The sequence below is a fragment of the Plasmodium vivax genome, chromosome 14 (genome assembly GCF_000002415.2).
Source record: "Plasmodium vivax chromosome 14, whole genome shotgun sequence".
Classification (NCBI taxonomy): Eukaryota; Apicomplexa; class Aconoidasida; order Haemosporida; family Plasmodiidae; genus Plasmodium; species Plasmodium vivax.
In genome coordinates, this window is record NC_009919.1 from 2,312,438 (window position 1) to 2,337,792 (window position 25,355).

The window sequence follows — 25,355 nt, forward strand, 5'->3', positions numbered from 1 at the left end:
GCCATTTGAGTTTTATCGCGAAATAAAAGGGAGGCATATCCCATCTCCGTTGCGCTCCATTTATCAGCCAAAGTTTTTTTTTTTTTTTTTTTTTATTAACTGTTCATACTTTTTTCGACATACCCCCGCGCAGGGCACTTCTCTGATGGTTATTTTTTCACCCGTGACCTCCCCCTCTACAATGGTGCGACTTGTTCTGTATACCCCCTGTGATCCATTCTTTGGACGTGTGGGGAACTTTTCCCCATTTTAATAAACTTAGCGTGGAAGGTGGGTACCCCAAAAAAAAAAAAAAAGATGGCATCATATTGCAGTTTAGGTTATCATTCAGGCGGAAAACTGTTCTCGTAATACGTAAGCAGTGTTTTTTTTTTTTGTGGTAGGGCTGCATTGCATCAGTGTGCAACGGGAGGTAGAGACCCATCTCCTCCTTATTGCTAACTTGTGCAGATCATGTCACATAAATCATTCGGGGGAAAAAATAAGTAAATATGTAAATAAATAAATAAATATTAAAAAGTTGTGTGCGCCGGTACATAGAGCTATATACACACATGTACACATGTACACACGTGCTGTGCGCAAAAGGGACCCTCCCGTGGGGCTAACAATATGGGAAAACCTGCCCCTCCAGGGAGCCGTCCTTCGTTGCTTTATTTCTTCCCTTCTTTGGTGGCTCTCTCAATTTCGCTATCATACATGGGGTCGTTTTTATCCGTGGGTTTGATCTCGCTCAGGGTCAAGTCCGTCGTTGTGTTGCCTACTCGTATGGGTAGTACGTGTGTTGGGAAAAAAAAAAAAAAAAAGTAAATAAACGTGAATCAGTGCGAATCAATGCGAATAAACGTGAGTAAACGCGCGAGGACGGGGCGACGTCCATAGCGCCCTTCCCGCTGGGCACACAGATGCACACGCTCATTAATTAACCCCAGTTGAACTTCCCAGTCCCCGCGCGCACACTGAGGTCTCCGTACGCCTGGGTCTTTCCCGCGCTGTGCCTTTCGAGACGGATGTTCTTGTCCTTGGCTGAGTGTGCCATTTTGTGCGTTCCGCGGAGTCGGCGGTGGGAAGGGCGGTCGTAAGAGGAGTCAGAAGTCGCAATGGGAAGATTCGCTTCGTAGCGGCCCCTAGTTCAGTCGGTAGTTTCGTTCCGGGAACTTCACCTTGGGGGTAAAAGCACAACGCACACAAATGTCAGGACGAGGGATGGCGTATCTCTGGCTGCCTTTAACAAAGCGAATTCGTAAAAAGTTTTTTTTTTTTTTTTGTTGCAATTTCAGGAATGAACCCTTTCTTTTTACAAGCAAAAGAAAATGATTTGGATTGTTTCTTTAAAAAAAAAAAAAAAATTACCGAGTGTGTTAAATACCATTCAGTGATATGATAAAAATAATTTCACAAATGTGGCGAAAAAAAAAAAAAAAAAATTACTTGGAGGGAACGAAATGGCGGAACTGGTGGTTCTTTGCTTTCGTTTCACTTCGCAAGTGGATGCGTTTAAAGAAAGAAGGGGAGGGACGCTTGTCGACGCGTCTGCGCGTGGGAACATGTGCATGTACGTACAGGGGCTCATACCTTTTGGCTTGTGCATATGAACATCCAGATGAGCACACGTGTGGCTATATTCATCCCTTCGCCCCCTTAAGCGAGAGCCATTTTCAGTGCATGCTGATCACGCCGTTTTTCCTCAGACAGGGCGATGCGTATCTTCGCCACTACGCCTTTTGACGAGCTTAAAATGGAGGGAATGAAAATTAGCAAGCAGTGAAGGCGGGCGGCAACGTGACAGTCGCCATGATGCGCATTTTTTTTTCTTTTCTGTTTGTTTGTTTGTTTATTTTTTGTTTCTTTTTTTTTTTTTTTTTCCTTTTTTTTCTCTCCTTTTTCTTTCCTTTTTCTTCCCTCTTTGCTCACTTCGAGACCACACACAGCTGGAAGCACACGTCGAAACGCGGCGCTTCCTTCGCGTGACCGCTTCGCCAGTGAAGCAGAGGTGTGCCACACGACAGGTCGTTTACCCCAAACTGTCACGCGCATATTTGTGGTGGGGTTCCTCGTTCGAGCGTACGTTCGATTTTGTTTTTTTTTCCTTTACAACTTGTTTCAATGTCATTGATCGGTCATGGGAAGAGTCAACTGTGGAGCGTCATCTTTAATTGCTGGATTGAAAACCTCACGTCTCAGGTTGATCGCCCATTGTGACGCTCTCCGAGAGGGGAACACACACTAGGGATAGCCCCAGTGGCTCTTTGCTCTGCTCACCCCCCATATGTTCATTAAAACGGGTGTGGCAACTTCCCTGGGTGAACTGCCACGAGACAGCAACATGGCCGAAATGACGAGCATCACCGCCGAGCGCTGCTCCCTTCGACGTTTTACTCCATTTTAACAAAAAAACGGCGCCAACGTGGCGTCCCTTCCCTCCGCTCCGTTTTCACCCCATGGGGGTAATCAAATGGTCAAACAAGGTGGCGGCATGAAAGGCAAACGAAAGGAAGCGAAGCGAAACGGAACGAAAAGAAACGAAACGAAAACGCAGACGCAACGCAGACGCAACTACAAACGAAGTGCAGCTGGCACATGGGAGCGATCGGCGCGCCGCTCCTCTGCGTGAGCGGGTTTCCACATAAAAAAATTAACGCAAAGATGCGGCAAATTTGAGGCACAAAATTGCCGCCAATCGTGTGCAACTTTCCTTCGCCTGACCAGTGGGGCACGACGCGGCGCCCCCAAACACGGAAAAAAAAAATAATAATTCGTCACGTGAACAAACGCAGGAGGGGACTCCCGCTCGGGGGAACTACATCTCCGGGGAGGACGCGATCAGGGGGGTCATCACCTGCGAAGTGGGGGCGGGTGGAGGCGATGAAGGGGGCGAAGCGCAGCAGCGCCGTATGTGGTCACTCCCGATGGGTGTATACCATCGCGGGGGGGAGGTGGCAGTCCTGCTCCGCCCCGCAAAGGGGCAATGCAAAGGGGCAGCGTGCTGGACGGTCAAGCTGCTAAACCGCACATCCGTGCTGCCGCACAGCTCCGCTGCATCTCCGCTGCGCAGAACTCACCATGGTGATGGTCGAAATCAACTTGATGAGCACGTGGATGGAGGGGCCCGCGGTGTCCTTGCAGGGGTCCCCCACCGTGTCGCCAATCACGCTGGAGACGTGCGCGGGGCTGTTCTTCCCTCCGTAAAAACCGGACTCGATGTACTTCTTTGCGTTGTCCCACGCCCCCCCAGCGTTGTTGAGGAAGAGGGCCATCAAAATGCCCGTCGACGTGGAGAACATAATAAACGAAGCAATGACTTGTGCTCCCAGCAAGCCATTATTTCTGAGCATCCCAATTTGCTTAAAAACCAACCCAATTATGATGGGTGCACAAAGGGCGAGTAGCCCCGGCTTAATCGTCTCGATCAGTGCCTTCCTACTAATAATTGAAACGCAGGTGTGGTAATCTGGCTTCTCCTCATAGGTAAGAATCCCCGGGTGGTCATTAAACTGTCTGCGTACTTCTTTGAGCACTTCTTCGGCTGTATTTCCAACTGCATCTAAAGACCAGCTAGCGAAAAGGAACACCACAACGGATCCTAGAATCCCTCCAATGAATACCTCTGGCATGGCTATATCTACAGTAGTAAAAGGTGTCTTCGTGTGGAGGGAGACTTCACTAAGAAAAGCAGAGAAGAGTAAAAAACATGCCAGAGCAGCTGAACCAACACTGTACCCCTTTGTATTTGCCTTAGTCACATTTCCAACTGCATCTAACCTATCTGTAATGAATCGAACGTGTTCAGGCTGATTTGACATTTCAACAATTCCACCTGCATTATCTGCTATGGGTCCGAAATTAGACATGCTCAGAACGAAAACTGCTGTGGAGAGCATCCCCATGGTGGCTACTGATGTGCCGTAGAGCCCATTTATGGCACGCCCATCTCCAGTCACGTTGCTTGCTAACCCTAGGTAGTAGGAAGCCAACAAAGATACCGAAATGACCACCGTGGGGAGGAAGGTAGACTCCATGCCGACGTACAGACCCGTAATAATGTTAGTGGCGGGACCGCTCAAAGACGCATGAGCTATCTTTCGAACCTTCGGGTAGGAGTAGTCCGTGTAGTACCTCGTCAGGATGACAAACAGGTACGAGCAAACCATGCCCACCAATCCGCATAGGGACAGGTAAATCCACGAATAATCATTTTGACTGTCTTCCCCCGAGAGAAATAACATTTTGCAGAAGAAGAAAAAACCGCCCATGGCCAGCAGACACGTAACGACATACGCTCGAAGCATCACCTTCAGGGGGTTCTCCAAATGTTCTCCCAGCATCCCCAGTTCGTCATCGTTGTGGGGGCCCCCGCTCAGGGTCGACAAGGCTGTGTCTGCGTTTGTCCGCAGTAGGTTTTCGTTTGTTCGCAGTAGGTTTCCGTTTGCCCCCAGTAGGTTTTCGTTTTCCCTCAGTAAGTTTCCGTTTGCCTTCACTACGTTTTCGTTTGCACCAGTTTGCATCGCCCCACTGTCGGATGGACCACCCACATGGGGGTGCCCCTCCACTCCCGCGTGGCGCTTCCCACCGCCACGGCTCTTCCCCCCCGCGGGGGGACTCGCGTAGTCGCTCCTCGTCCGAACAAGGTACACCCCAATGGTAGACACCAACAAATCCATCGAGTGCACAAAGAGCGGGAAGAGAACAAAATAGCTAGCCCTGCTCTCAGAAATGATTCCATTTTCACATAAACTTCCTCCCAAAATCATAGATGCAATAATCTCGGCGGATATAGATTCAAACAAATCTGCACACTGCCCTGCACAGTCCCCTACGTTGTCTCCAACCAAATCTGCAATCACTGCTGGGTTCCTGGCGTCATCCTCTGGAATGTTCTTTTCTACCTTTCCCACTAAGTCTGCACCTATATCTGCTGCCTTCGTGTAGATCCCTCCAGCTAGCTGGTACAGCATGGCCACTAGGGAAGCTCCGAACCCGTAGCCAACGATCAGTAGGGGGCATTTTGTGAACGACAGCGAGGGGTATAAAACGCTTATTAGCAGAAGTAATGAGCAAATGCCAAAGATGGCTAGCGCCACGTTCACTATGGCGCTTATTGCTCCGCTCCTAAAACAGGTAATTAGAGCTTTCCTATACGAATACGTCGACGCTTTAGCCACACGGACATTCGCACGGACGGCTACGTAAATGCCGTTGTAGGCCGCCACAGAGCTGCATGTAGCTCCCAGTAGAAACGAAATGGAGGTGATTACGCTGTACGCAACGGGTGATATTACTATGTACGTCTCGGCAGTTCCCTCCACGATGGAGCTTTTTTCGCGGGGAAACTTTGTGCACTCTCCTCTCACTATGTAGAGGAACAGCAGAAGCGTCGTAAAGGCTACAGAAATTTTAAAAATCGAATTGTACTGCACCGCGAAAAATCCTTCTGACCCTTCCTTTATCGGTTTTGCAATGTCATCCAGGGAGAGCACTTCGTACCCGTCGTGGGGTAGCGTATCATTGGCCGCCGCGCTGTGGGATAGCGTATCATGGGCCGCCGCACTTTGGGCCACCGCGTTGTGGGCCTCCCCTCGTCTGTCACCGCTACTCAGCTGCATCGCTTCGCTCTTCTTCTGTGGAGGGTTGATATGTTCCGCAGTGACGCCAATCTGGTGGGTCGTCACGCCGTCCTTCCGATTGGCATCCTTCCGAAGGGCTCCCCTCCAATGGGCACTCGTCCAATCGTCGCTCCCCCCCACGCTGCTATACGCGTCGTACTCGTCCTTCAGCACGGAGCTCAACATGTGCAGGGCGAACAAAAGGAAGAAGACGCTGTAGAGGGAGAGCCCCACTAAGCACACCATCTTCACATTTTCAATCGTTTGATAGGTTGCATACGTCGCTGCTACGAATGAGAGAAACACTCCCACGTTAATTGTGATCCTTTGCTTGGGCGATCTATTTATGTACCAGTTAAGACACCCCGACGACGTTACATCATCTTCGTATTCGTCACACTGTACGTAGTGGGCTTCTCCCAGGGGGGGGCTCCCCCCTTGTGCCTTTTGCACATCCCCAACCTTTCCACTTTGGAAGATCCCCTTGGAGTAGGCTCCCCCAAGGAAGCTCATTACATTGGGGGGGCTCTTCCTCTTGCCGTTCCCGTGCAGGGGCAGCATTTTGCCCTTCCCTAGGTGGGTCGCAGACAAGTGGGTGGGTTGCAAACACGTCAGTTGCTACTGCTTGTCTTTTCCGGGGGTACCCACTTAGATGGGGGGGGAAGAAAAGGGCGCGTGTGTGGGGGGTGCCTCTTCTGCTGTACCTTCTGCTTATTAAGAGTGGAGGTCTTTCGCGCGATAGACACTTCGTAGCAGGGAAGCCACGTCGAGGAGGCAAAAAAAAAAAAAAAAAAGACTGGACTCCCCCAGTTGAAAGTGAAAATTTCAAGGGAGAACCATTCCTCATGCACAACAGGGAGAAGAGCGGAAAAAAAAAAATTCCTTTTTTATTTCCTTTTTTATTTTATTTATTTTGCCCAGTGGGACCAAACAAGCTGCAACACGGTGGGCGCAAAAATATGCCTACACAGGGCCGCTCTTCCGATGTGCATGATGTAACCCCCCCGGGGAGAATTACAAACACCTCCACCAAGTGGTAAAACGGGAAATAACAATGGTGATGATGACCCTGGCGAAGAGGTGCACACGGAAAATGGCAAAAAAAAAAAAAAAAAAAAAATTGTTACCTTCACTGTGTTTCACTCAGTGTGCGTTTGTAAAAAAAAAAAAAAAAAAAAATGTCTGCAGGAGTTACATTCTTAACTGCAAAAGGCGTTTACCAAATCGTGGCTGGGGAAAAGAACAGCTTGGCGGCATCATACGTTGACTCTGCGCCATCCGAAAGTTGCGAGGACGGAGGAGCGCGCGATACGAGGCAGCTCAAGCAACAAAGGTTTTACACTGTCATTTGACTGTTCAGTTGGGTGGGTATTTTCGCGTTAACTCGTTTGCGTTTTTTTTTTTTTTCCTTTTTTTTTGCACACCTTTGAGGTTAAAGGGAGGAAGAAGATCGGCAACTGGCTGGGGCGCGGGAAAACGCGGGGGCATTTTGATACTCACAAGCAAGTGCCCCTTCCAAAGTTTTTATCCCTTTAACGTACGTTGCGCGGGTTTGCGGCAGGTGGAGCGGGTGCCATCACATCGCAGCCCCATTCACACCGCCGCCCACTTCACACCGCCGTGGCGCATTTGCCTATACCTGCTGCGCAAAACTGTCTTTTCCTTTTCCTCCCTTTGAGGGGCTGTTTCTGCATCGCAGGGTGGGAGGTACGCATGTGGGTACGCTTGTGGGTACGCCTGTGTGCCCCTTCTTCCCCCACACCGTTTCACCTTTTGCGTTGCCCCCCGGTTGAAGGCAAATAATTGGAAGGCGCGTGGATGCTCCCCCCGGGGGGGTACTTCAGTCCGGTTATTTTATTTTTATATATATATGTATATATATATGTATATTTTTTTTTTTTTATTTTTTCCACCACAGAATGGTGACGGTGGGGGCATATGTACACATGCCGGCGATCCTCGGTCACACCTTGGCAACCCCCCCTACACACACCCTCCCCGTTCGTCATCCTCCGTTGTTGTTAGCAGGGGACCCCCTTTCACAGCATCAGCATCGAAATGCAGAAATCGATGCCGCTAAACTGCGGAGGGCCCTAAACAACTTCCCATCCTTTTCTTTTAAAAACCTGGCCATACGTGTGTACGTACATGAGAGCAGTTATGTATATACACGTACGTATGCGCTTATGCTTATGCACAAGTTTGCCCAGTGGAGGAGAAAAGTTCCCACCTGGGGATACATGCCTGGTAGGAGGTTTCCTCCTGGGGAGCGACCACCTCTTTAACAGTGCTCCACATAAGCGGCAGGGACCTCCACAAAATAGTGTCGAGTACGATGGGGGGGGAAGCCACTTCGAAATGGAAAAATAAAAACAGTGCCTCTTAACCGCGTCATGCATATGTGTTTATCGCGCGATTGAGCAGTAAGGCAGTTCCAAGGCGAATGAGAATACGTATCTCCACGGGTGGAAAAATGCATAAACGTAAAATGTTTATATATACCCCCTGATGTATGCTTCTGTGATGCTATCAAAGGTGGGCAGGGAGCGACTTTGCGTGCCCCTGGTCGCCAACCCCCCCCTTAAAAAAAAAAAAAAAAAAAACGCCCAACTTTTTTTTTTAGACTTACAGAGAAAAAAGAAATTTTTTTTTTTTTTTTTTTCGAATTTGCTGCTGTGTTTTTTTTAACATTTTTTTTTTTTTTTCTTCTTCATGTGAGAAATAATCTGAAGTTTTTCTTCACCTCGTCATTGCAGCTGAAATTGCTTATCGAGGAAATTTCCATTTTATTATAACTCCACTTTTTCTTCCTTTTTTTCCTTCTTTTTTTCTTCTTTTTTGAATTTCTGGGCAGAATAAATTCTTCCATTCAAGTAAAAAAAAAAAAAAAAAAAGTCAGTGTTTCCTAAGAAGTATTAATTGGCGAAATTTATTTATTTCATGCAGGTTAATCTTCCTAAGGATCCGTCGTTTGTTTCATTTTTTCGTTACTCCTTTTTTTTTTTTTTTTTTTTTTTTTCGAGCGTTCGTTTTTTCATTTTTTGGGGGAAAGTTGGTACGCCCGCTTTGTTCTTCATTCGGGCTGTGATTTACAGTGAATTGGCGGTCAATCGGCCGTCGCGTGGCAGTCCTTGGCAGTCCTTGGCAGTCCGTGGCAGTCCGTGGCAGTCCGTGGCAGTCCGTGGCAGTCCGTGGCAGTCCGTGGCAGTGACTCACCGCGAGTCGCCTTGCTGGACGCACTGCCCCTTTTATTACGGCCAGGGATCCCTAGGCGAACCAAACGCGCAAGGACACACAGGGTGACCCTGGACGCATCTCTCTCCACCTCGCCTCTTTTCGCAGCGACACTAACAGTTATTTTAATTTATTTTCTTGTGAAAGTTGCCCGTGCTACGTTGGGCACGGTAACTTTCTCAGCGCTGTATGCAGGCTGCTCGCTCCGGCGCGGGTTCTCCCTGCTCGTTTGACCGCGCCGCAGGGGGGGAACATGCGCGATTGGCAAACCGATGACGTGCACACTGGTGACGTGTGCGCCCACGACATGGACACCTGCGGCATACGGACAAGTGACGTACGCTCGCGCGGTATGCTACCCCGCTGCGTCCCCCCCGTGACGTTCTCCCCGTGGTGCCCTCCCGTGAGGCGCAGAGGGGAAGATGAGGAAGGGGGGCTCCACTGACAAGCGCTACTTACGGAGGGCATTCAACAGGTCCTACTATTACAAGAAGGGGGAGAAGGCCGAGGAGGCGAGCAGCGGCAGCAAAAAGGTTAACGGCGTCGCGGAGAGCAGCGCCAGTGGGAGCACCAGCGAGAGGAACAACCTCAATAGCGGCGCGAACGCGACTGGCAAAGGCGCCCCCAACGGTGCGAGTGCAAACGGAAGGGGCGCCGCCACAGAGGGGAAGGACGTGGATGTGCAGAGCGAAGAAGACCCATGGGATAGGGAACGTGAAGAGGCAGATCTGGACGACGAGGAGTTATTTTACGCCGTAGAAGAAGGAGAAGCGAAAAATAGTAAAGTGCCCAAAATGACACTAAGTGCGAAAGAGAAGGAGTTGCTGCTGGGCAAGAATGAAGAAGAGTGTAGCAACGGGAGCAGCGCGAATGGAGGTGGGAGTGGCAGTAAGGAGGGAGACAGCCAGGATAAAAACAACATCCTGTGCCCGCTGTGCGTAGAGGTGCTAGACGAAACGGACAGGAACTTCTTCCCCTGCGACTGCGGCTACCAGATATGCCTCTGGTGCTTGTACTACATACGAGACCACATGTGCAACAAGTGCCCCGCCTGCAGGAGGAGCTACGACGAGAAGAATTTTATTTACAATAGGGAGACCCACGAGAAGCTGGTGAAAAAGCAGAAAAGCGGTCACAGCCACGGCCACAATCACAAGGGGAGTAAGGCAGACGCGAGTAGCAGCAGCAATAATAATGTTGGAGCGAGTGCCCCAAACGGAGTTAGCGGTTCTACGGGGGTTAGCAACTCCACCGGAGCTAACGCCTCCCCCAGTGCTGCCAACAGCAGCCTCCTTCACCATCTGAGTGGAAGCAGTAGCGCCATTTTTAACAAACCGGAGCTATACAAAAGTGCAAACACATATAACATCCACGAGCATGAAAATTTATTTGAAATTATAAAAGGCATTCGGGTGGTTCAGCGCAATCTCGTCTTCGTCATTGGTATTACCTCTAACTATGCAAAAAAAAATATTTTAAAAAAAAATGAATACTTTGGAAAGTATGGCCAAATTTTGAATATCATTGTGAATAAGTCCCAGGCCTATAACCCGCATTACAATGGCCCCTCCTTCAGTGCCTACATAACGTATAGCAACGAGAAGGAGGCCATCAACGCCATTTATTTTATCGACGGTATGGTTTTGGATAGCAAGACTTTGAAGGCGTCTTTTGGGACCACCAAGTACTGTGCTGCGTATCTTAAAAACAGCACGTGTACCAATGAGGACTGCTTCTACCTGCACCAACTGGGAAACGTCATTGATAGTTTTTCAAAAGACGACATACATGGCCCCAAACATATTTACCATGATTTGCTTTATTTTTATTTTAAAAAACACCCGGATAAGAAGAACGAGTCGAATGGCAACTGTCATGATGCCTCCGGCACGGTGGTGGTGAAGTCGGCCAGGAAATTGGAAGACGCAACATCTGCGGGAGGGGCTACTTCCGGGGGAGGGACTACTTCCGGAGGAGGCCCCCCCGCGACGCTCTCCTTTGCGGCGGCCATGTCCATCACCAGTGAGAAGGACCTAACCGACGCGAAGAAGAAGAGTGACGCCCTGGAGGAGGCCGCCCATGCGAAGAAGCAGCACTCGTCGGCGGTGTCGGTGTTCTCCGATGGGAAGGCGAAAAGTTTGGAGGTGGCCAGCAAAGGGGTGGAAAAGATCGCCGAAAAGCAGTCTGATAAACACACAGAGAAGCAGGCGGAGGAACCGAAACGGGACGCCAAGCTGAAGGACGGCGTGGCCGGCAAGGCGTCCAAGGAGAATCACCACACCGGTGAGGAGAAAAGCAAGTGGAGCTCCGAAGGCAACTTCGCCAGCCTGATAAAGAATGCCGGCGTGGCGACCGGCTCCCTGCAGGAGGTGGAGGAGGAAAAGAGCAACGCGCACACCAAGAGCAAGAAGAAGAAGAAGAAGCAGAAGAGCGAGGAAGTGATCCCCGCCGCGGATCGGGGCAAGGAGGACCTCGCCGCGGGGGCAGGCGGCACAACAACCGCTGCCGCAACCGCAACCGCAACCGCGACTGCCACTCAGAAGGAGAAGAACTACAAGGACTCCCTGCAGAGCAGCGGCGCGCCCAAGAATGACAGCGCCAGCAAGAACAACAGCCTCGAGGTGGAGGAGGACCCCTACTACGCAGACGGCTTGTCGGAGAATTACCCCCTCATCACGGACGTCCGCTTTGACAAGGACAAGAAGAAGAAGATGAAGAAGAAGGCGGAGAAGAAGAAGGCCAACGAGAGGAAGAAGGTGGGGGAAGGGGATGGCGAGGAGAAAGTGGCAGAGGCAAAGGAGGGGGAGGAGAAGTCAGACGAAGCGAAGGTGGGAGAGGCCAAACTGGGAACCCCCCCCGCGGAAGAGCGCAAGCCCGACGGCAAGGGCGGCCTGCCAGCTGCGGACGCGGCGCAGAAGGAGCAGCCCTCCCAGCAGGACTTCCCCCCCCTGAGGGAAGACGACAAGGAGGCGAAGAAACAAAAGAAGAAGCACCCCAGCAGTGTAAGCGGCAACGTGAGCGGCAATGTAAGCGGCAACGTAAGCGGCAACGTAAGCGGCAGCGTGAGTGGCGGCGCGGAGAATAAGCCTGCCCAAGTGGAAGACCAGCCGGCAGACGACCCCAAGGAGAAGAAGCAAACCGGCGAGCAGGCAGAGGAGGAGAAAAAAAACAAGTATGCCAAAATGACCTTCAAAATTGGAAGCTTCTTTAATGACCTCTTTGATGGAAGTAAAAAAGGGGGTGGAGGAGAGGCAAAGGCGAAGGCATCTCCCAGCGTGAGTCAGAAGGCAAATAAGAAGGCGCCTACCACTGCTGCTACCCCCTCTGTGGTGGAAGCAGCGGAGGATGTACTGGTTGGAAGCGCTACGCAGTCGAAAGAAGACCCCAGCGCGGAAGGAGGAACGCCCTCGAAGCAGAAGAAGGATGAAACAAACGTGAAAGGGGATACAGTGAGAGAGAAGGGAGAGAGGAAGAAGAATGAGCAACCCTCTCAAAAGAGGGACCTCGAAAAGGTAAAAGCTGATGTAGGTGTCGGTGCAAAGGAGAAGAAGGAAGTAGTGGAAGAGGGGGTCAAGAAGGAGAGGGGTGGTGGATCTACCTCCCAAACTGATAAAGAGAGCACACCCATTGGAGGAGGCGAACTTATTGGTGACTCACTCGGAGATGACGCCACAGCGACTGCTATCGGTGCTCCAAGTGAGATGGTGAGCCCCCCTCGCACAAGAGAAAAGAGAGACAAAAAAGGCGTGCAAGATAACACCGCTACCCAGGAAGAACAACTGAAGAAGCACGCGCAGGAAATTTTAAACATTCAAAAGAACAACCCAGAGGTGCCCCTCCTAGCAGTAATTGAAGATTACATAGGAAGGAGAACAGTCGCCACGAAGGAGGTTCTCCCTTTTGATGACCTCCAAAGTGTGGTGAATAGCCTTATCGGCGAGAAGGCAGCGAAGGGGGAAAGGGGTAACCAACAGACAGGCGATAGTACTGCCCACGCGTGGAATGTTAATACACAGGAGCGTTTACCTAATGGAGAGGGAGACGAAAGGCAAAGTGAGTCTACACAGGTGAAAAATGTAGAGAAAGGAGCGGCTGCCAAACCGGAGGGGGAAAGACCAATCGAAAAGGCACACAAGGCGATGGACGCGAAGAACCACCTACCAGCTGCGAAAGAGAAAAAGAAAAAAGATACCCTCAACAAGAGGAAGCTGCAGCAGAAGGAAATGGAAGGAGATATTACGAGCATTATCAGAGAAATTATGATGCAGAAGATGAAGTCCAAAAGCAGAAGAAACAAAAATGGGTCCGTTGGAGAAACGAGTGGGAAGAGCGAGACGGGGCAGGCGGATCGCCGCGTCGTCAGTTCGGGGGAGGACCCCGCAGAGAAAAATGCCCTTTTCGACGACATGGAGATATTTTTAAAAAATCTGTGTGTGGCGAAGGGGAAGGCAATTCAGGGCGGTCTGCAAGGCGGTCTGCAAGGCGGTCTGCAAAGCGGTCTGCAAGGTGGCCTACAAAGCGGCCATCAAAGCGGCCTGCAAAGCGGCCACACAGACAACGACGCGGTGTATTTCATAGAAGGAAACGGAAGGCGCAAAAACGACTACCTCATGTACACGAGTGACGGGCACATTTCCCTGAAATCGCACAAGGGAGTCATGGAATTCGTCATTAAAAAGGAGGAAAACATAGACTTAAAAGAAAACGAAAAAAAATTTCTCCAAGAGGATCCATTTGATATTTATAGAGAATTAATTTTGTCGAAAAATTCAGACCTGCAAACTGCCAACGATATTTTGTTTGATAAAATGTTTAATGAGGAAATTGATTTCGTTCAACAGTTGTGCAAAGAAAATTGCCTGAACGGGTCAGGTAAAATTTACTCATCCAGTTACAAAGAGGAGAAAACTTATTATAGGCAGGGCGGCAATTTAAGCAAGAAATGTAAGAAGAAGGTGCAGGTTAGCTTCCCCAACTTGTGGGTGAATTTTGACCAGTCCCTGCACACGCAGGAGATGGCTGAGAAGGTTAACCTGAGCGCGTAGGGAAGGGGGAGGAGGCGCAGCGGATATGTGCAGAAGAGGAAGGAGGAAAGGTGGAAGCGTTTTTCACCCCATGCGTCGCCCGCCCGTTCACCCATCCACCCATCACAATTTTATCGTATTATCGCATCACCACATTATCGTATCACCGCATTATCGCGCCACCGCATTATCGCGTTACATTTTATTTTTTTTTTTTCAAAGCAGAGCTTCACTTTGATAGCATTTGTTGTCCCCCTTTTTAATGGCGCCATGCTAACGCCCAAAACGCTGGCGTCCCTTTTAACCAATTAGCCCCACGCCCATATGTGCATATGCGCGTGTTTGTATGTGTATACACATCTCCCCCCTCTCCGGGGGGTAACAATTAACTCAATTAATTAAAATGTGCCAAGTGTAGAAGGAGGAAGGCGGCTCGCTCAGCGGAACTCGCGTCACGGGGGGCCACCCACCCAAAGAAAAAAAGAAAAAAAAAAAAAATTAACAAACGAATACGCGCAGGGGGAAGCGGCAAAGCGGCGAAGAGATCATCAATCCGCTTATCATCCGCTGATCATCCGCTGATCACCCGCTTATCACCCGCTGATCACCCGCTTATCACCCGCTTATCACCCGCTTATCTTCTTTAACCCGCCCGGCTGTAACCGCAAAAGGTCATCAGACAGTGCGCGTGGCCGCTCGAAATGGACCGCAGAACGGTGGCGTAGTTGTGCGTGAGCTTGACCGGGGCGATGGCGAGGATCTTCATGCTCTTAAGATGGCGGGAGTCACCATCCTTCGTGATCTGAACAATGGTGCCACTCCTCTGCTGAATTAAGTCCTTCACAATAATGCCGACGAAGGACTCCTCCGTCTGAATCTGCAGCAGAGATATGGGCTTCGCTACGCACACGTTGGCTCGCTTAATCATTCGATAGTACAAGTCATTACACGCGTACTTGGCCACCGCAACTGTGGTGTCATCCGATAGGCCCAACATTGTGATTTCTACCTCCGTGCTGATGATGCTTCCGCTTGTTTGGAAGCCACTGGCTAGGCAGTTCTTCAGGGTGACAATACAACTCTGTAAAATTTCTTCGTAAAAGTTTTTTTTTTTTTTTTGTTTCCTCTGCAGCTCTGAGATGTACAGGTGTACGTTCTTATGGACGCGCACGCTGCTTTGGAACAGGTCCTCGTAATTGAAGTTGAGGAGGTACTCCTCCACGTCTTCCTCTATGTGTTCCTCCACGGGTTCGTCCGGCTGCTCCTCGGGGGGGTGTAAATATTCTTTCACCCCACTCGCCCAACCGCGTGCGCCATCGATTCGACCCCCCTCCTCACAGTTCGCGTTAATCCTAATTTGGGGTGTACAGTCGCCCCGCCCCACAGCACCGGATAGCCCCTCGCCTGAGTTGTTAAGCTCCACCTCGATGCTGCAGTTGGGTTGATTCGGGGGCGGGGTCCAAAAAACAGAGTCATCTCTCTTCAGTGGGGTCTGGAAGGAACCATTCGGCTGCACGGCTGTGATGTTATGCTCTTCCAGGGATGCCTCCTCGTTGGCGGCTTCTTCGTTCGCTGCTCCCCCGTTGGCTTCTCCCCCCCTGGTGGACCTCACCAACTGCGACACGCTGTCACACCTCAGCGCATTTTGGATGAACCTCGAAACGTCCACGAACTCCTTCTCGCGAATGGCCAGGCCAATCGTTATGTTGGAGAGGTTACAATTCACCTTCATCTCTTTCGTCATGGTCTCTTCGTAGTGCCCCGTAAGGTACTCCCTCTCCACTACCTCCACCTCCTCCGTCCTGATATCTATGCCATAATCACTTTTTATTTTGTCTAGCGTAACTTCTATGTTCAATATGCCTATCGACCCAATGATGAGCTTTCGATTCGGGTCTGTGTAGACGACGATGCTCTTGTCTTCCAAGCAGATGTTTCGCAGCACTTGCTTCAGTTCGCCTTCCTTTTTGCAATCCTTGGGCTCTATAGCGCAAGTGCATACGATGACGTTTCTGCTGATCCTTTTTGTGTAACTCTTGAGGAAGAACCACAACTCTTTGCTTTCGATTTCGTGTCGCATGTGTGTGTAGATGTCGTGGAGGGGGCGGTCCTGGTTGAGTTGGCCCGCTGGGCTTCCTCGGCTTCGTTGGCCCGCTTGGCTTCCCCATCTTCGTTGGCCTTTTTGACCTTCTTGGCCTCCCTGACCGGCCGCCTCTCCTTTTTTTTTCCTCTCCCTATCAGCTGCGCCATCATTCCTGGATCGCAACGTGGAGCGCAACCTGGAGGGGCTCACCTGGCGGTCTGGCCCCCCTACTACGCCTACACCGTCAGCGTTGTGAGGCGGTTCCTCCACTTCGCACATAAAATCGCAAACGAGGACGTGCTCGAGCCCACGAACCATTCCTATATCGTTCGTCCCCAACCGATTGATCATGACGTACCTATCCGCTTTGACTTTGTAAAGACCCTTCACCACTTCGGTTCTTCCACTTCGCACGTTTAGAATCTTGGCATCTTTGGCTAGCTCCCCCTTGAGCACCTTGCAAAATGTGTTGTGCCCGTTCTTTTCGCTCACAAGTTTGAATATGAACAGCACAGTTTTGTACCGCTCTTTGAGTGGGGGTCTTTTTGAAGCCTCCTGGGGGGGTCCAACGGAGGTGCTTGAGTTGTGAAGCGAGGGGGGAGCCACATCGGGGGTAGCCTCATCAGGGGTGGCTACACCATGGGGGAGACTCCCTCCACTGCGTTGTCCTCCAATGGGATGACTTCCACCCATTGGGGAAGACCCCACTTGGAAGTTCCTCCGCACATCGTTCGCTTTGGAACCCATCTGTGCTGCCTTTACCCCAGATGGGGCCATCCCCCTATCGGAGTGCTCACCCGGTAATGCGACCCCACCGCTCGTGATGTAATCCAAGAGGAGGTGAACGCCAAGCGAATTCAGAGCACTGCCGGCAAACACGGGGAAGATCTCCTTCAGGGTGATCCATTTGGCCAAGCAGCTCCTCACCTCGCTGTACTCTATGCAGATATTGTTTACGTATTTTCGCTCCAGGTCTGGCTCCAAATCGCAGAGGGCCTCCACGAGCTCCTCCCGTTTCTGTAACGCGTGGTGGATGGTCTCTTTAGAGAGCACTTTTAGGAGGCGCTCCGTGGTGATCGCCTCGTCAGCGGTTGGGGTTGGCTTTCCATCAGTTGGGGTCGGCTCTCCCGCCTCTCCAGCATCTCCTACTTCTCCCACCCCTATTGCGGCAAAATGACGCCTGACCACTTGGCAATCCACGTGCTGCAAAACCGAGGCGAGGGCCATCCTCCTGTAGGCGAACTTCTGCCCATACCTCCCCTGAGGATACCAATAAATGCACATAGACGGCAGGTCCAAAATAAACTTTAACATTTTACTTTCATACAGAGGGTAAGTCACAAGGACACTCTTTCGACTCAAATTCTTTTTTAGATTTTCTATGTTGTAATTGAGATCCGTTTCGTGTACATCCATTTTGTTTAAAAAAAAAAAAATGGGGAGATTTTCCCTTATGTAGTGAAACAGGTGGAAGGTTTGAATTTGGATGCCCTCCTTGGCATCCACCACGATGACGCACCTGTCTGAAACGCAAAGGGAGAGGAACGTTTCGTTGCTGAAGTCTACGTGGCCTGGGGTGTCTATTAAATTTACCTTTACATTGTTCCATTTGAAGCATGAGTAGGCCGTTTTGATGGTTATTCCCCTTTCCCTCTCTTGCCTTAAAAAATCGAGCTGCGTGTTTTGGTCTTGGATGCTCCCCTTCACCTTTATTTCGTTGGCGCAGTACAGAATGTCCTCCGATATGGTCGTCTTCCCCGCGTCGATGTGCGCAAGGATGCCCAGGTTCACCAGCTCCTGCGAGAAAAAGCGCCGCGTGCGCGCTGCGCGCTGGGCGGCCTTCAGGCCCAGCGCCCTCCGCAGCATGGTGGGGGGGAAGCGAGGTGGGTGAAGCGGGTGAGGCGGAACAGACTGACCAGACAAACGCACTAATCCACTTCGCCTTTGACGGGCCAGCTCCCAGCACAGGAGAGACCTACACCCACTACACGCTTGCCCCTTCTCACCGCACCCATGCAAACTTGGAAAACCACGCAGGGTGAGGCTGACGTGGATCCCCACCCCCCAATGGATATCAGTGTGCTTATACTGCTGCACTGTTGCGCGTTGGTATGGGCCCTCCACTCTTTTGGGGACATCCCCACTGGGCTTGCAAATCAGGGCACTTACGACAGAACTGCATAATGATAGGTTACCCCATTTTTGCTTCCTCTCCTGTGGAACAGCACAGCAGCACGGCGGCCTCTACACATGGCATCTCTCTTCTCGCTGCAGCGCTTCACTGCGCAGTAGGCATTATCACGAGCGGGAGCTATACACCTCTCCCCACACACAGGCAGGCAGCATACACAGGCAGACATGGGCGGGAAAGTCTCCCCCTTGGAATGCTCACAGACGAGGTGGAGGAAATTGAAGAACCTTCCTCGTCTCCTCCCCCACCCGCCGTTGCTACACCTGTGCAGGTATATGAAGCAGGACTGCCCATGTAGCCAATCATTTTTTTTTTTTTTTTTTTTTTTTTACACTACCAACGATGCGCATACCGATTGGTGCTTCCTATATCGACACAGCAGCGATATTCTCATTGTGGGTGTTTCCCACGTTTGCAAAGCGGAAGCAGTCACTTATGCGGTTGACTCTTCTCGGGGGAAACACATGTCCCACGGGAAACTCCTTTTGCGAAGCATCCCCACTGTTCTTCCAGGCTTCCAACCTTTCCTGCCTTTTCTCCCTTTTTTCTGCATACCCTTAATGTACAAATGTGGCAACAGAGCATTACGCAATTTTTTCTTTTTTCCTCACCACAACGTGGTAGGTTACTTCCATTCTTCACTTTTCCTTCCACCCAGCCGTTCATTTTTTTTTTTTTTTTTTTTGCGGAAAAGTGTAGGGGCCCCCCCTAAAAAAGAAATTTCGCTCCTCCGCCAAGCGCCATTGCGCAGGGATGCGCCAGAGCGGATAAAAAAAATATCCCAAACTGTTAAGCAAAATATGGGAGAAAAGCAGGAAGGAGATCGTAAAGGCAATGGCGATTGCAAAGACTAAGGAATAGCAATGGCGAAGACGAATTTGTGTTTTTTTTTCAACCGTTGGCAGATTTCCTCCACCAGATAGGCAAGGAGGAGTCTCTCCTTCCCCCGATTTGTCCTTGCGTACAACCTGTGGGAAGTATTTTTTTTTTTTTTCCCCCCCAGCTAATGTACCATCCGAAATTGAGGGTCCCCCATGTAGCAGGTCCTCGTAAGAATAGCCGCGCTTGGGTTCACCTACCGACACGTGAAGTTGGTACGTCCAAGGAAGGAACACCATTTTACACCCCAGTGGTGACGCCTATCATTTTACAACAAGCCAATGAACAACCAGGGAAGTTTCCCTAACGGAAGAGCTAATAACAAGGGAGGAGTTGGAGCTGGCGTTGGAGCTGGTGCTGGAGCTGGCGCTGGAGCTGGAGCTGGAGGGGGGGGGGACTCCAATTTTAACCCAAATTTAAAAGGCAGCCCCCCCCCGTATAGCAAACAGCTAAGCAGCAACTCGCCACAGTACCACCATCCCTATAGCGGCAAGAAGAACTTCCCCAAGGGGGGCGTGAACTACGGCAGCGGCGGTGGCAAGTTCCCCAGCGCGCCGAGCAAAAATTGCGGCTTCGCGCCTGGGGGGTACGCGGGGGTAGGGGTCAGCCCCCCGAGTGGCATACCTCCACCAAGTGGGATTCCTCCCCCGAGTGGCATACCTCCCCCGAGCGGGATTCCCCCTCCAAGTGGGATTCCCCCACCAAGTGGGATACCTCCACCAAGTGGAATTCCTCCCCCGAGTGGGATTCCCCCCCCGAGTGGCATACCTCCCCCGTCTGGAATTCCTCCCCCAAGCGGCATACCTCCACCGAGTGGAATCCCCCCCCCTGGTGGCATCCCCTTCATGAACAAAAACTTCAAACCTGGGAAGGCGCCACCGTTCCCGAGCTACCCGAACAGCAACGCTGTAAGCCCCCCTCCGCCCAGCAAGGGTGGCAGCGCCGGTCCGTACGCGCCGCCAACCGTACCGCCAGTCGCACCACCAGTTGCACCGCCGATTCCACCACCTGTTGCACCACCAGCCGCGCCGCCAACCCCACCACCAGTCGTACCGCCGATTCCACCACCTGTTGCACCACCAGCCGCGCCGCCAACCCCACCACCAGTCGTACCGCCGATTCCACCACCAGCAGCGCCGCCAACCGTGCCGCCAACCCCACCGCCGATTCCACCACCAGCAGCGCCGCCAACCGTGCCGCCAACCCCACCGCCGATCCCACCGCCAACCGCGCCGCCGATCCCACCGCCAACCGCGCCGCCGATCCCACCGCCAACCGCGCCGCCAATCGCGCCGCCAATCGCGCCTCCAACCGGGCCTCCAACCCCACCGCCAACCGCACCGCCAGACAGCAGCGGCATCATGAAGGAGGGGGGGCCAAGCATATTCCCGGTGCACAACAATGTAAAGGGCAAGAACGCCAACATGTACGTCAACCCAGGCAATAGCAAATACCACATGGGGATGAACCCCCCCCAGCCGATGCCCCCCCCAAGCGCGAGGATGAACAGCTTCCCCCCCTGCCCAACGGGCCCAAATAGCATCGCCGTAGGAGGAAACAGCTTTCACATGCAGAGGAAAAATCAAATGATGTACCCCCCGCATGGCAGTGAGAAGAACAACCCCATGGTGTTTGACATACCGCCTGGCCTAAATAGCGTGGATAGTTTCCCTAGAGATGTAAAAAAGGACGATGGGATTTTCCTGGGAAATTTCAGAGGCCCCCCTCCCCCGTATGGCCGGCCCGCACCTGCGCCGTACCGCCTGGGCGGGGGGCCCCTGTTCCAGGGGGAGCCATACCCGGTCGAGGGGTACCCGAGCGAAATGTACCAAGGTGAAATGTACCAAGGTGAAATGTACCAAGGTGAAATGTACCAAGGTGAAATGTACCAAGGTGAAATGTACCAAGGTGAAACGTACCAAGGTGAAACGTACCAAGGTGAAACGTACCAAGGTGAAATGTACCAAGGTGAAATGTACCAAGGTGAAACGTACCAAGGTGAAACGTACCAAGGTGAAACGTACCAAGGTGAAACGTACCCAGGTGGGGGATACCCAGGTGGGGGGTACCCATTTGAGGGCTACCCTGGAGAGGCGCACCAGGGCGACCCAAAGAACGAGGGAAAAGGCAGCGCAACGACGTACAACATAAACGTAGACGGGAGGGAAAGGCTCCAAAATGATTACAATCAAAATTTTGTGAACACAGGAGAAAGGCCACAGAATTTTATAAGAGACAGCGACGAAAATAAAAGGTTTGATAAATACCCCAAATTGAAGCAACTGCTGGAATTGAAAAACCAAATCATTAAGAAGAGGTCCACCCCAGCAAGGTACATCAATTGTGACTTGAGGTCATTCGATTTAGGAACCTTAGGAACCAAATTCGACGTCATCCTAATAGACCCCCCCTGGAAAGAATACTATGATAGAAAAATCTACAATTTAGATTTACTAAGCAGCATGCATATAGAAAATTACGACTTAAATGGAGACATTAATAATGACAGGGATAAATTCTGGTCATTAGAAGATTTGGCTAGCTTAGAAATTGAAAAAATTGCAGATGTGCCTTCGTTCCTTTTTCTGTGGTGTGGAATCACACACCTGGAAGATGCCCGTGTTTTGCTAAACAAATGGGGCTACCGTAGATGTGAAGACATCTGCTGGTTAAAAACGAACATAAAGGAAACGAACAAAAAGGTAAAGTACCTAAACGAGACGAACAATGAAAATTCGTTTTTGCAGAGAACCACGGAGCACTGCCTGGTGGGCATTAAGGGAGCCGTCAGACGATCCTACGACATCCATTTCATTCACGCCAATCTAGACACTGATGTCATCATAGCAGAGGAGACGGATGAAAATATCTACAACAATAATAAGCCGGAGGAGCTGTATAAAATTATTGAAAAGTTCTGCTTGGGGAGGAGGAAAATCGAACTGTTTGGCACCAATAGGAACATCCGGAATGGGTGGCTGACTTTGGGCAAGAATTTGGACACCACTCTCTTCAACCGCGAGGAGTACACTGGGTGGTTCGAGGGCGACGTCGCCTGGCCCGAGGCCACTTCCTACGTGGGCGGCAAGTACATGGGCACCACCACCGAGATTGAGAATTTGCGCCCCAAGTCTCCCCCGCGGAGCGCCACCTAGTGTAAGCGCGCGCGTGAGTGAAAGCGTGCGCGTGTGCGCGTGAGCGTGTACGAAATGGCTCCTTTTTTTTTACCTCTGTTTGCATGCTGTAGCGGCCCCCCATGAGTTTTTTTTTTTTTTTGCCCCTTTTTCGTTCCTTTTTTGTTGTACCAAGCCGACCAGGCTGTGTTTCCCCCGTGCGCGTAGCTGCGCAGGGGTGTACCTTAAGGAGTACGCTCAGTCGTACGGCCAGATGTGCTTCTACACACCTACACTCGTGCACCCACTTCTTCACTGCCGTACGGTGCCCCTTTTTTGTGCCGCGAATCCGCTCCCCCCCCAACCATTCGCCTGTCAAAAGTGAAGCATTAGTGCCCCAAAGAGGGAAATTGACGGGGCTGCGTCATTCCCGTTTGGCACCTCCATTGAGAAGCCAAGGGGATAAGCGCCTTTTTTTTTAACACTCCCAGGGAGGTAGCTATGACGTGCGCGCATACGCCCATCAGTAGTAGCAGTACATTAGCAGCACATTAGCAGCACATCATCACCACTTTGGGTTTGCCGCTTAAGAGGCACTCCCAACTCGAACTCCACCATGGGGGTGGGCAGCTCCACTTTGTTGGGCTCACATCCTTTGGCCCACCATGTACGCACACTCCACTCGGGAGTCGGCGAGGAACACAAGCAAGCTGTGGAGAGAGGTAGCCATTTTTTTCTCTCCACTTGCGTATGCACACGTTCGCGGGGCAGCGGGCCCAATGTGTTAGCTACCCAGTGAGCACGCTTGGCTGGAAAAGTACTTTATTCGCATCAGGAGAAGTAACCCCCGTTTGGTTACCTCTTTTTTTTTTTTTTTTTTTTTTTTACCGAGCAAAGGTACTGCCTCAAAAGTGACAGTGTGCAGTGGTACCCTCCATCCTTTGTGCTTACGCATTCTTTGTGACAACTCTAAAACGCATTGCGGAAAAACGCACTCATAAGGATAGGGACGTGCCAGTGGTTATACCCCCGCAGTAGTGACTCTCCCCCCGCGCTAACAAACAAAGTTGAGCCTATTACCTAATTCTCACGTCGCAGCAAAATGGTAATAACACCCCAAAAAGCGGGGGGAGCCTAATTAGCGGTCCACCGATGGGAGTCCCCAACGGGCGAGACCCTCCCCCAAGTTGTTTTCTCCTTTTCGCGTTTTATCTTTTCTTTTTCTCCTTTTCTCTCCCCCCTTTTCGCTTCGGCGAACCCCCCCTCCTCGCAGTTTAACAACGAGCCGCTGGAACAAATCGACAAGGAGCTGCACGACATTTTGGCCGACGAGGAGAAGAGGCAGAGGGAGACCATAAACTTGATAGCCTCCGAGGTGGGTCTTCCGCGTAAGCGGTGGGGGTACCCCTCACGTAGACGCGCAGTGTGTCGTTCGGCTGACACGCAATTTGGGCAGCACCGCTGGACCGCTTCGCAACCACATCGCAGCCTCCCCTCTACCGCTTCCACACCGCTTCGCGACCACCCCCACTCCTTAACTCCTTAGAACCTGACGAACGGCGCCGTGCGCGAGTGCCTCGGGAACCGAGTGAGCAACAAGTACTCGGAGGGCTACCCCAAGAAGAGGTACTACGGAGGGAACGACTTCATTGACAAAATCGAGGAGCTCTGCCAGAAGAGGGCGCTGGAGGCCTTCAACGTAAGCGACGAAGAATGGGGAGTGAACGTGCAGCCCCTCTCAGGATCCGCAGCCAATGTGCAAGCCCTCTACGCTCTCGTAGGCGTAAAGGGAAAAATAATGGGCATGCACCTATGCTCAGGAGGGCACCTAACACATGGGTTTTTCGACGAAAAAAAAAAAGTCTCTATCACCTCAGATATGTTTGAATCAAAGCTGTATAAGTGTAACAGCCAAGGGTACGTAGATTTAGATGCAGTGCGCGAGATGGCCTTGTCCTTCAAACCGAAAGTTATAATCTGTGGGTACACGAGCTACCCTAGAGATATAGATTACCAGCAGTTTAGGCAAATCTGTGACGAAGTGAATGCATATTTGTTTGCAGACATTTCCCACATCTCAAGTTTCGTCGCATGCAATATACTCAACAACCCATTTCTCCATGCCGATGTGGTTACCACAACGACCCATAAAATTTTAAGAGGACCCAGAAGCGCATTAATATTTTTCAATAAAAAAAGGAACCCCGGAATTGAGCAGAAAATAAACAGTGCTGTGTTTCCAAGCTTCCAGGGGGGACCCCACAACAACAAAATTGCAGCTGTTGCGTGTCAACTGAAGGAGGTTCACTCACCCGCCTTTAAGGAATACACACAGCAAGTTCTCCTAAACAGTAAGGCACTAGCCAAAGCGCTAATCAGCAAACAGATTGACTTAGTAACCAACGGAACGGACAATCATCTCATCGTCGTAGATTTGAGGAAGTTTAGCATCACGGGGTCTAAGCTGCAAGAAACTTGTAACGCCATCAACGTGTCTCTTAATAAGAATACCATTCCGTCTGACGTAGACTGCGTCTCGCCCAGCGGGGTACGCATCGGCACTCCTGCCATGACCACCAGAGGTGCAAAGGAAAAGGATATGGAGTTCATTGCAGATGTTTTAGCCAGGGCCATCAAAATAACTGTGGACTTGCAGGAGCAGTATGGCAAAAAGCTCGTCGACTTTAAGAAGGGCTTGCCTGGGAATGCTCAACTGCAGCAGTTGAAGCAGGAGGTCGTCACCTGGGCTGGCGCCTTGCCCTTCCCCTGAAGGGGGTAGGGGGTGATTCTCTGAGGGCATCCAACGGTGTGCCCCGCGCTCGTGGATGATGCGGCTATTTACCGTTTGCCCTCACGTATTTTATTTTACACTACACTATTTTAATTTACACTATTTCAATTTACACTATTTTTACGCTATTTTTACGCTATTTTTATTTTATTTTTTTTTATTTTCCCTCCCTGCGCTACCCCCATCGCGGGACAGACCTCAACGCGCAAAGGGACGCCCACTTGAAACACGTGAGTCAAAAGTAACTGTCGCAAAGGTGAGCAGCTCCGTGGAGGGGGGGTCTCTCCCGGGAAATGGCGAACCCGTTTGGTCCCTTCCGTCATAGCACACCCCCGCACGGTCGACCGTCCCAACGTCGCCATCTTCCCACGTGGTTAGGCGGATCCCTTAGCCCACTCCAGCGCTTCACAGTTTGTTTACCTTCTTGAGGTGAGGGG

The 25,355-nt window shown here is 51.2% G+C and overlaps 6 protein-coding genes and 2 non-coding genes across 8 annotated transcripts, besides 22 other annotated features; 4 read left to right on the forward strand and 4 right to left on the reverse strand.

The window, feature by feature from the left end:
• Window positions 1-75: 75 nt before the first annotated feature.
• Window positions 76-96: a microsatellite.
• A 231-nt stretch (window positions 97-327) lies between these two features.
• Window positions 328-360: a microsatellite.
• A 16-nt stretch (window positions 361-376) lies between these two features.
• On the reverse strand, window positions 377-1,333 carry PVX_100705 (hypothetical protein, conserved). Its single transcript, XM_001613837.1, has 2 exons — window positions 928-1,333; window positions 377-760 (listed from the first exon to the last, which is right to left on the reverse strand). The coding sequence occupies exons 1-2, from the start codon at window positions 1,037-1,039 to the stop codon at window positions 654-656; spliced, it is 219 nt and encodes a 72-aa protein (XP_001613887.1). The 5' UTR covers window positions 1,040-1,333; the 3' UTR covers window positions 377-653.
• Window positions 482-514: a microsatellite.
• Window positions 1,334-2,487: 1,154 nt separating the features above from the next.
• Window positions 2,488-2,535: a microsatellite.
• A 265-nt stretch (window positions 2,536-2,800) lies between these two features.
• PVX_100710 (vacuolar-type H+ pumping pyrophosphatase, putative) lies at window positions 2,801-6,262 on the reverse strand (the record flags this gene model as incomplete). The annotated part of the gene is made up of 2 exons (XM_001613838.1): window positions 3,063-6,262; window positions 2,801-2,839 (listed from the first exon to the last, which is right to left on the reverse strand). The coding sequence occupies exons 1-2, from the start codon at window positions 6,162-6,164 to the stop codon at window positions 2,801-2,803; spliced, it is 3,141 nt and encodes a 1,046-aa protein (XP_001613888.1). The 5' UTR covers window positions 6,165-6,262.
• Window positions 6,263-6,703: 441 nt separating this feature from the next.
• Window positions 6,704-6,725: a microsatellite.
• A 38-nt stretch (window positions 6,726-6,763) lies between these two features.
• Window positions 6,764-6,784: a microsatellite.
• A 214-nt stretch (window positions 6,785-6,998) lies between these two features.
• Window positions 6,999-7,023: a microsatellite.
• A 443-nt stretch (window positions 7,024-7,466) lies between these two features.
• Window positions 7,467-7,495: a microsatellite.
• A 693-nt stretch (window positions 7,496-8,188) lies between these two features.
• Window positions 8,189-8,208: a microsatellite.
• Window positions 8,209-8,599: 391 nt separating this feature from the next.
• Window positions 8,600-8,624: a microsatellite.
• Window positions 8,625-9,090: 466 nt separating this feature from the next.
• On the forward strand, window positions 9,091-14,099 carry PVX_100715 (hypothetical protein, conserved; the record flags this gene model as incomplete). The annotated part of the gene is made up of 3 exons (XM_001613839.1): window positions 9,091-9,169; window positions 9,252-13,878; window positions 14,087-14,099. 3 exons carry the CDS (start codon window positions 9,091-9,093, stop codon window positions 14,097-14,099), a joined length of 4,719 nt encoding a protein of 1,572 aa, XP_001613889.1.
• Window positions 11,245-11,269: a microsatellite.
• Window positions 11,539-11,577: a microsatellite.
• Window positions 13,380-13,399: a microsatellite.
• A 94-nt stretch (window positions 14,100-14,193) lies between the features above and the next one.
• Window positions 14,194-14,219: a microsatellite.
• Window positions 14,220-14,335: 116 nt separating this feature from the next.
• Window positions 14,336-14,361: a microsatellite.
• A 143-nt stretch (window positions 14,362-14,504) lies between these two features.
• PVX_100720 (tetQ family GTPase, putative) lies at window positions 14,505-17,810 on the reverse strand (the record flags this gene model as incomplete). The annotated part of the gene is made up of 1 exon (XM_001613840.1): window positions 14,505-17,810. The coding sequence occupies one exon, from the start codon at window positions 17,808-17,810 to the stop codon at window positions 14,505-14,507; it is 3,306 nt and encodes a 1,101-aa protein (XP_001613890.1).
• Window positions 17,263-17,297: a microsatellite.
• Window positions 17,811-18,397: 587 nt separating the features above from the next.
• Window positions 18,398-18,470, forward strand: PVX_100722. Its single transcript has one exon. It is a non-coding gene; the product is annotated as a tRNA-Val (tRNA).
• Window positions 18,443-18,467: a microsatellite.
• A 332-nt stretch (window positions 18,471-18,802) lies between the features above and the next one.
• Window positions 18,803-18,822: a microsatellite.
• A 1,208-nt stretch (window positions 18,823-20,030) lies between these two features.
• Window positions 20,031-20,206: a microsatellite.
• Window positions 20,129-20,360: a microsatellite.
• Window positions 20,361-20,424: 64 nt separating this feature from the next.
• Window positions 20,425-20,496, reverse strand: PVX_100727. The gene has a single exon. It is a non-coding gene; the product is annotated as a tRNA-Gln (tRNA).
• PVX_100725 (hypothetical protein, conserved) lies at window positions 20,439-22,471 on the forward strand (the record flags this gene model as incomplete). The annotated part of the gene is made up of 1 exon (XM_001613841.1): window positions 20,439-22,471. The coding sequence occupies one exon, from the start codon at window positions 20,439-20,441 to the stop codon at window positions 22,167-22,169; it is 1,731 nt and encodes a 576-aa protein (XP_001613891.1). The 3' UTR covers window positions 22,170-22,471.
• Window positions 22,472-22,991: 520 nt separating this feature from the next.
• Window positions 22,992-23,015: a microsatellite.
• PVX_100730 (serine hydroxymethyltransferase, putative) lies at window positions 23,014-25,216 on the forward strand. Its single transcript, XM_001613842.1, has 3 exons — window positions 23,014-23,232; window positions 23,401-23,502; window positions 23,674-25,216. The coding sequence occupies exons 1-3, from the start codon at window positions 23,230-23,232 to the stop codon at window positions 24,895-24,897; spliced, it is 1,329 nt and encodes a 442-aa protein (XP_001613892.1). The 5' UTR covers window positions 23,014-23,229; the 3' UTR covers window positions 24,898-25,216.
• Window positions 25,061-25,084: a microsatellite.
• Window positions 25,217-25,355: the final 139 nt, after the last annotated feature.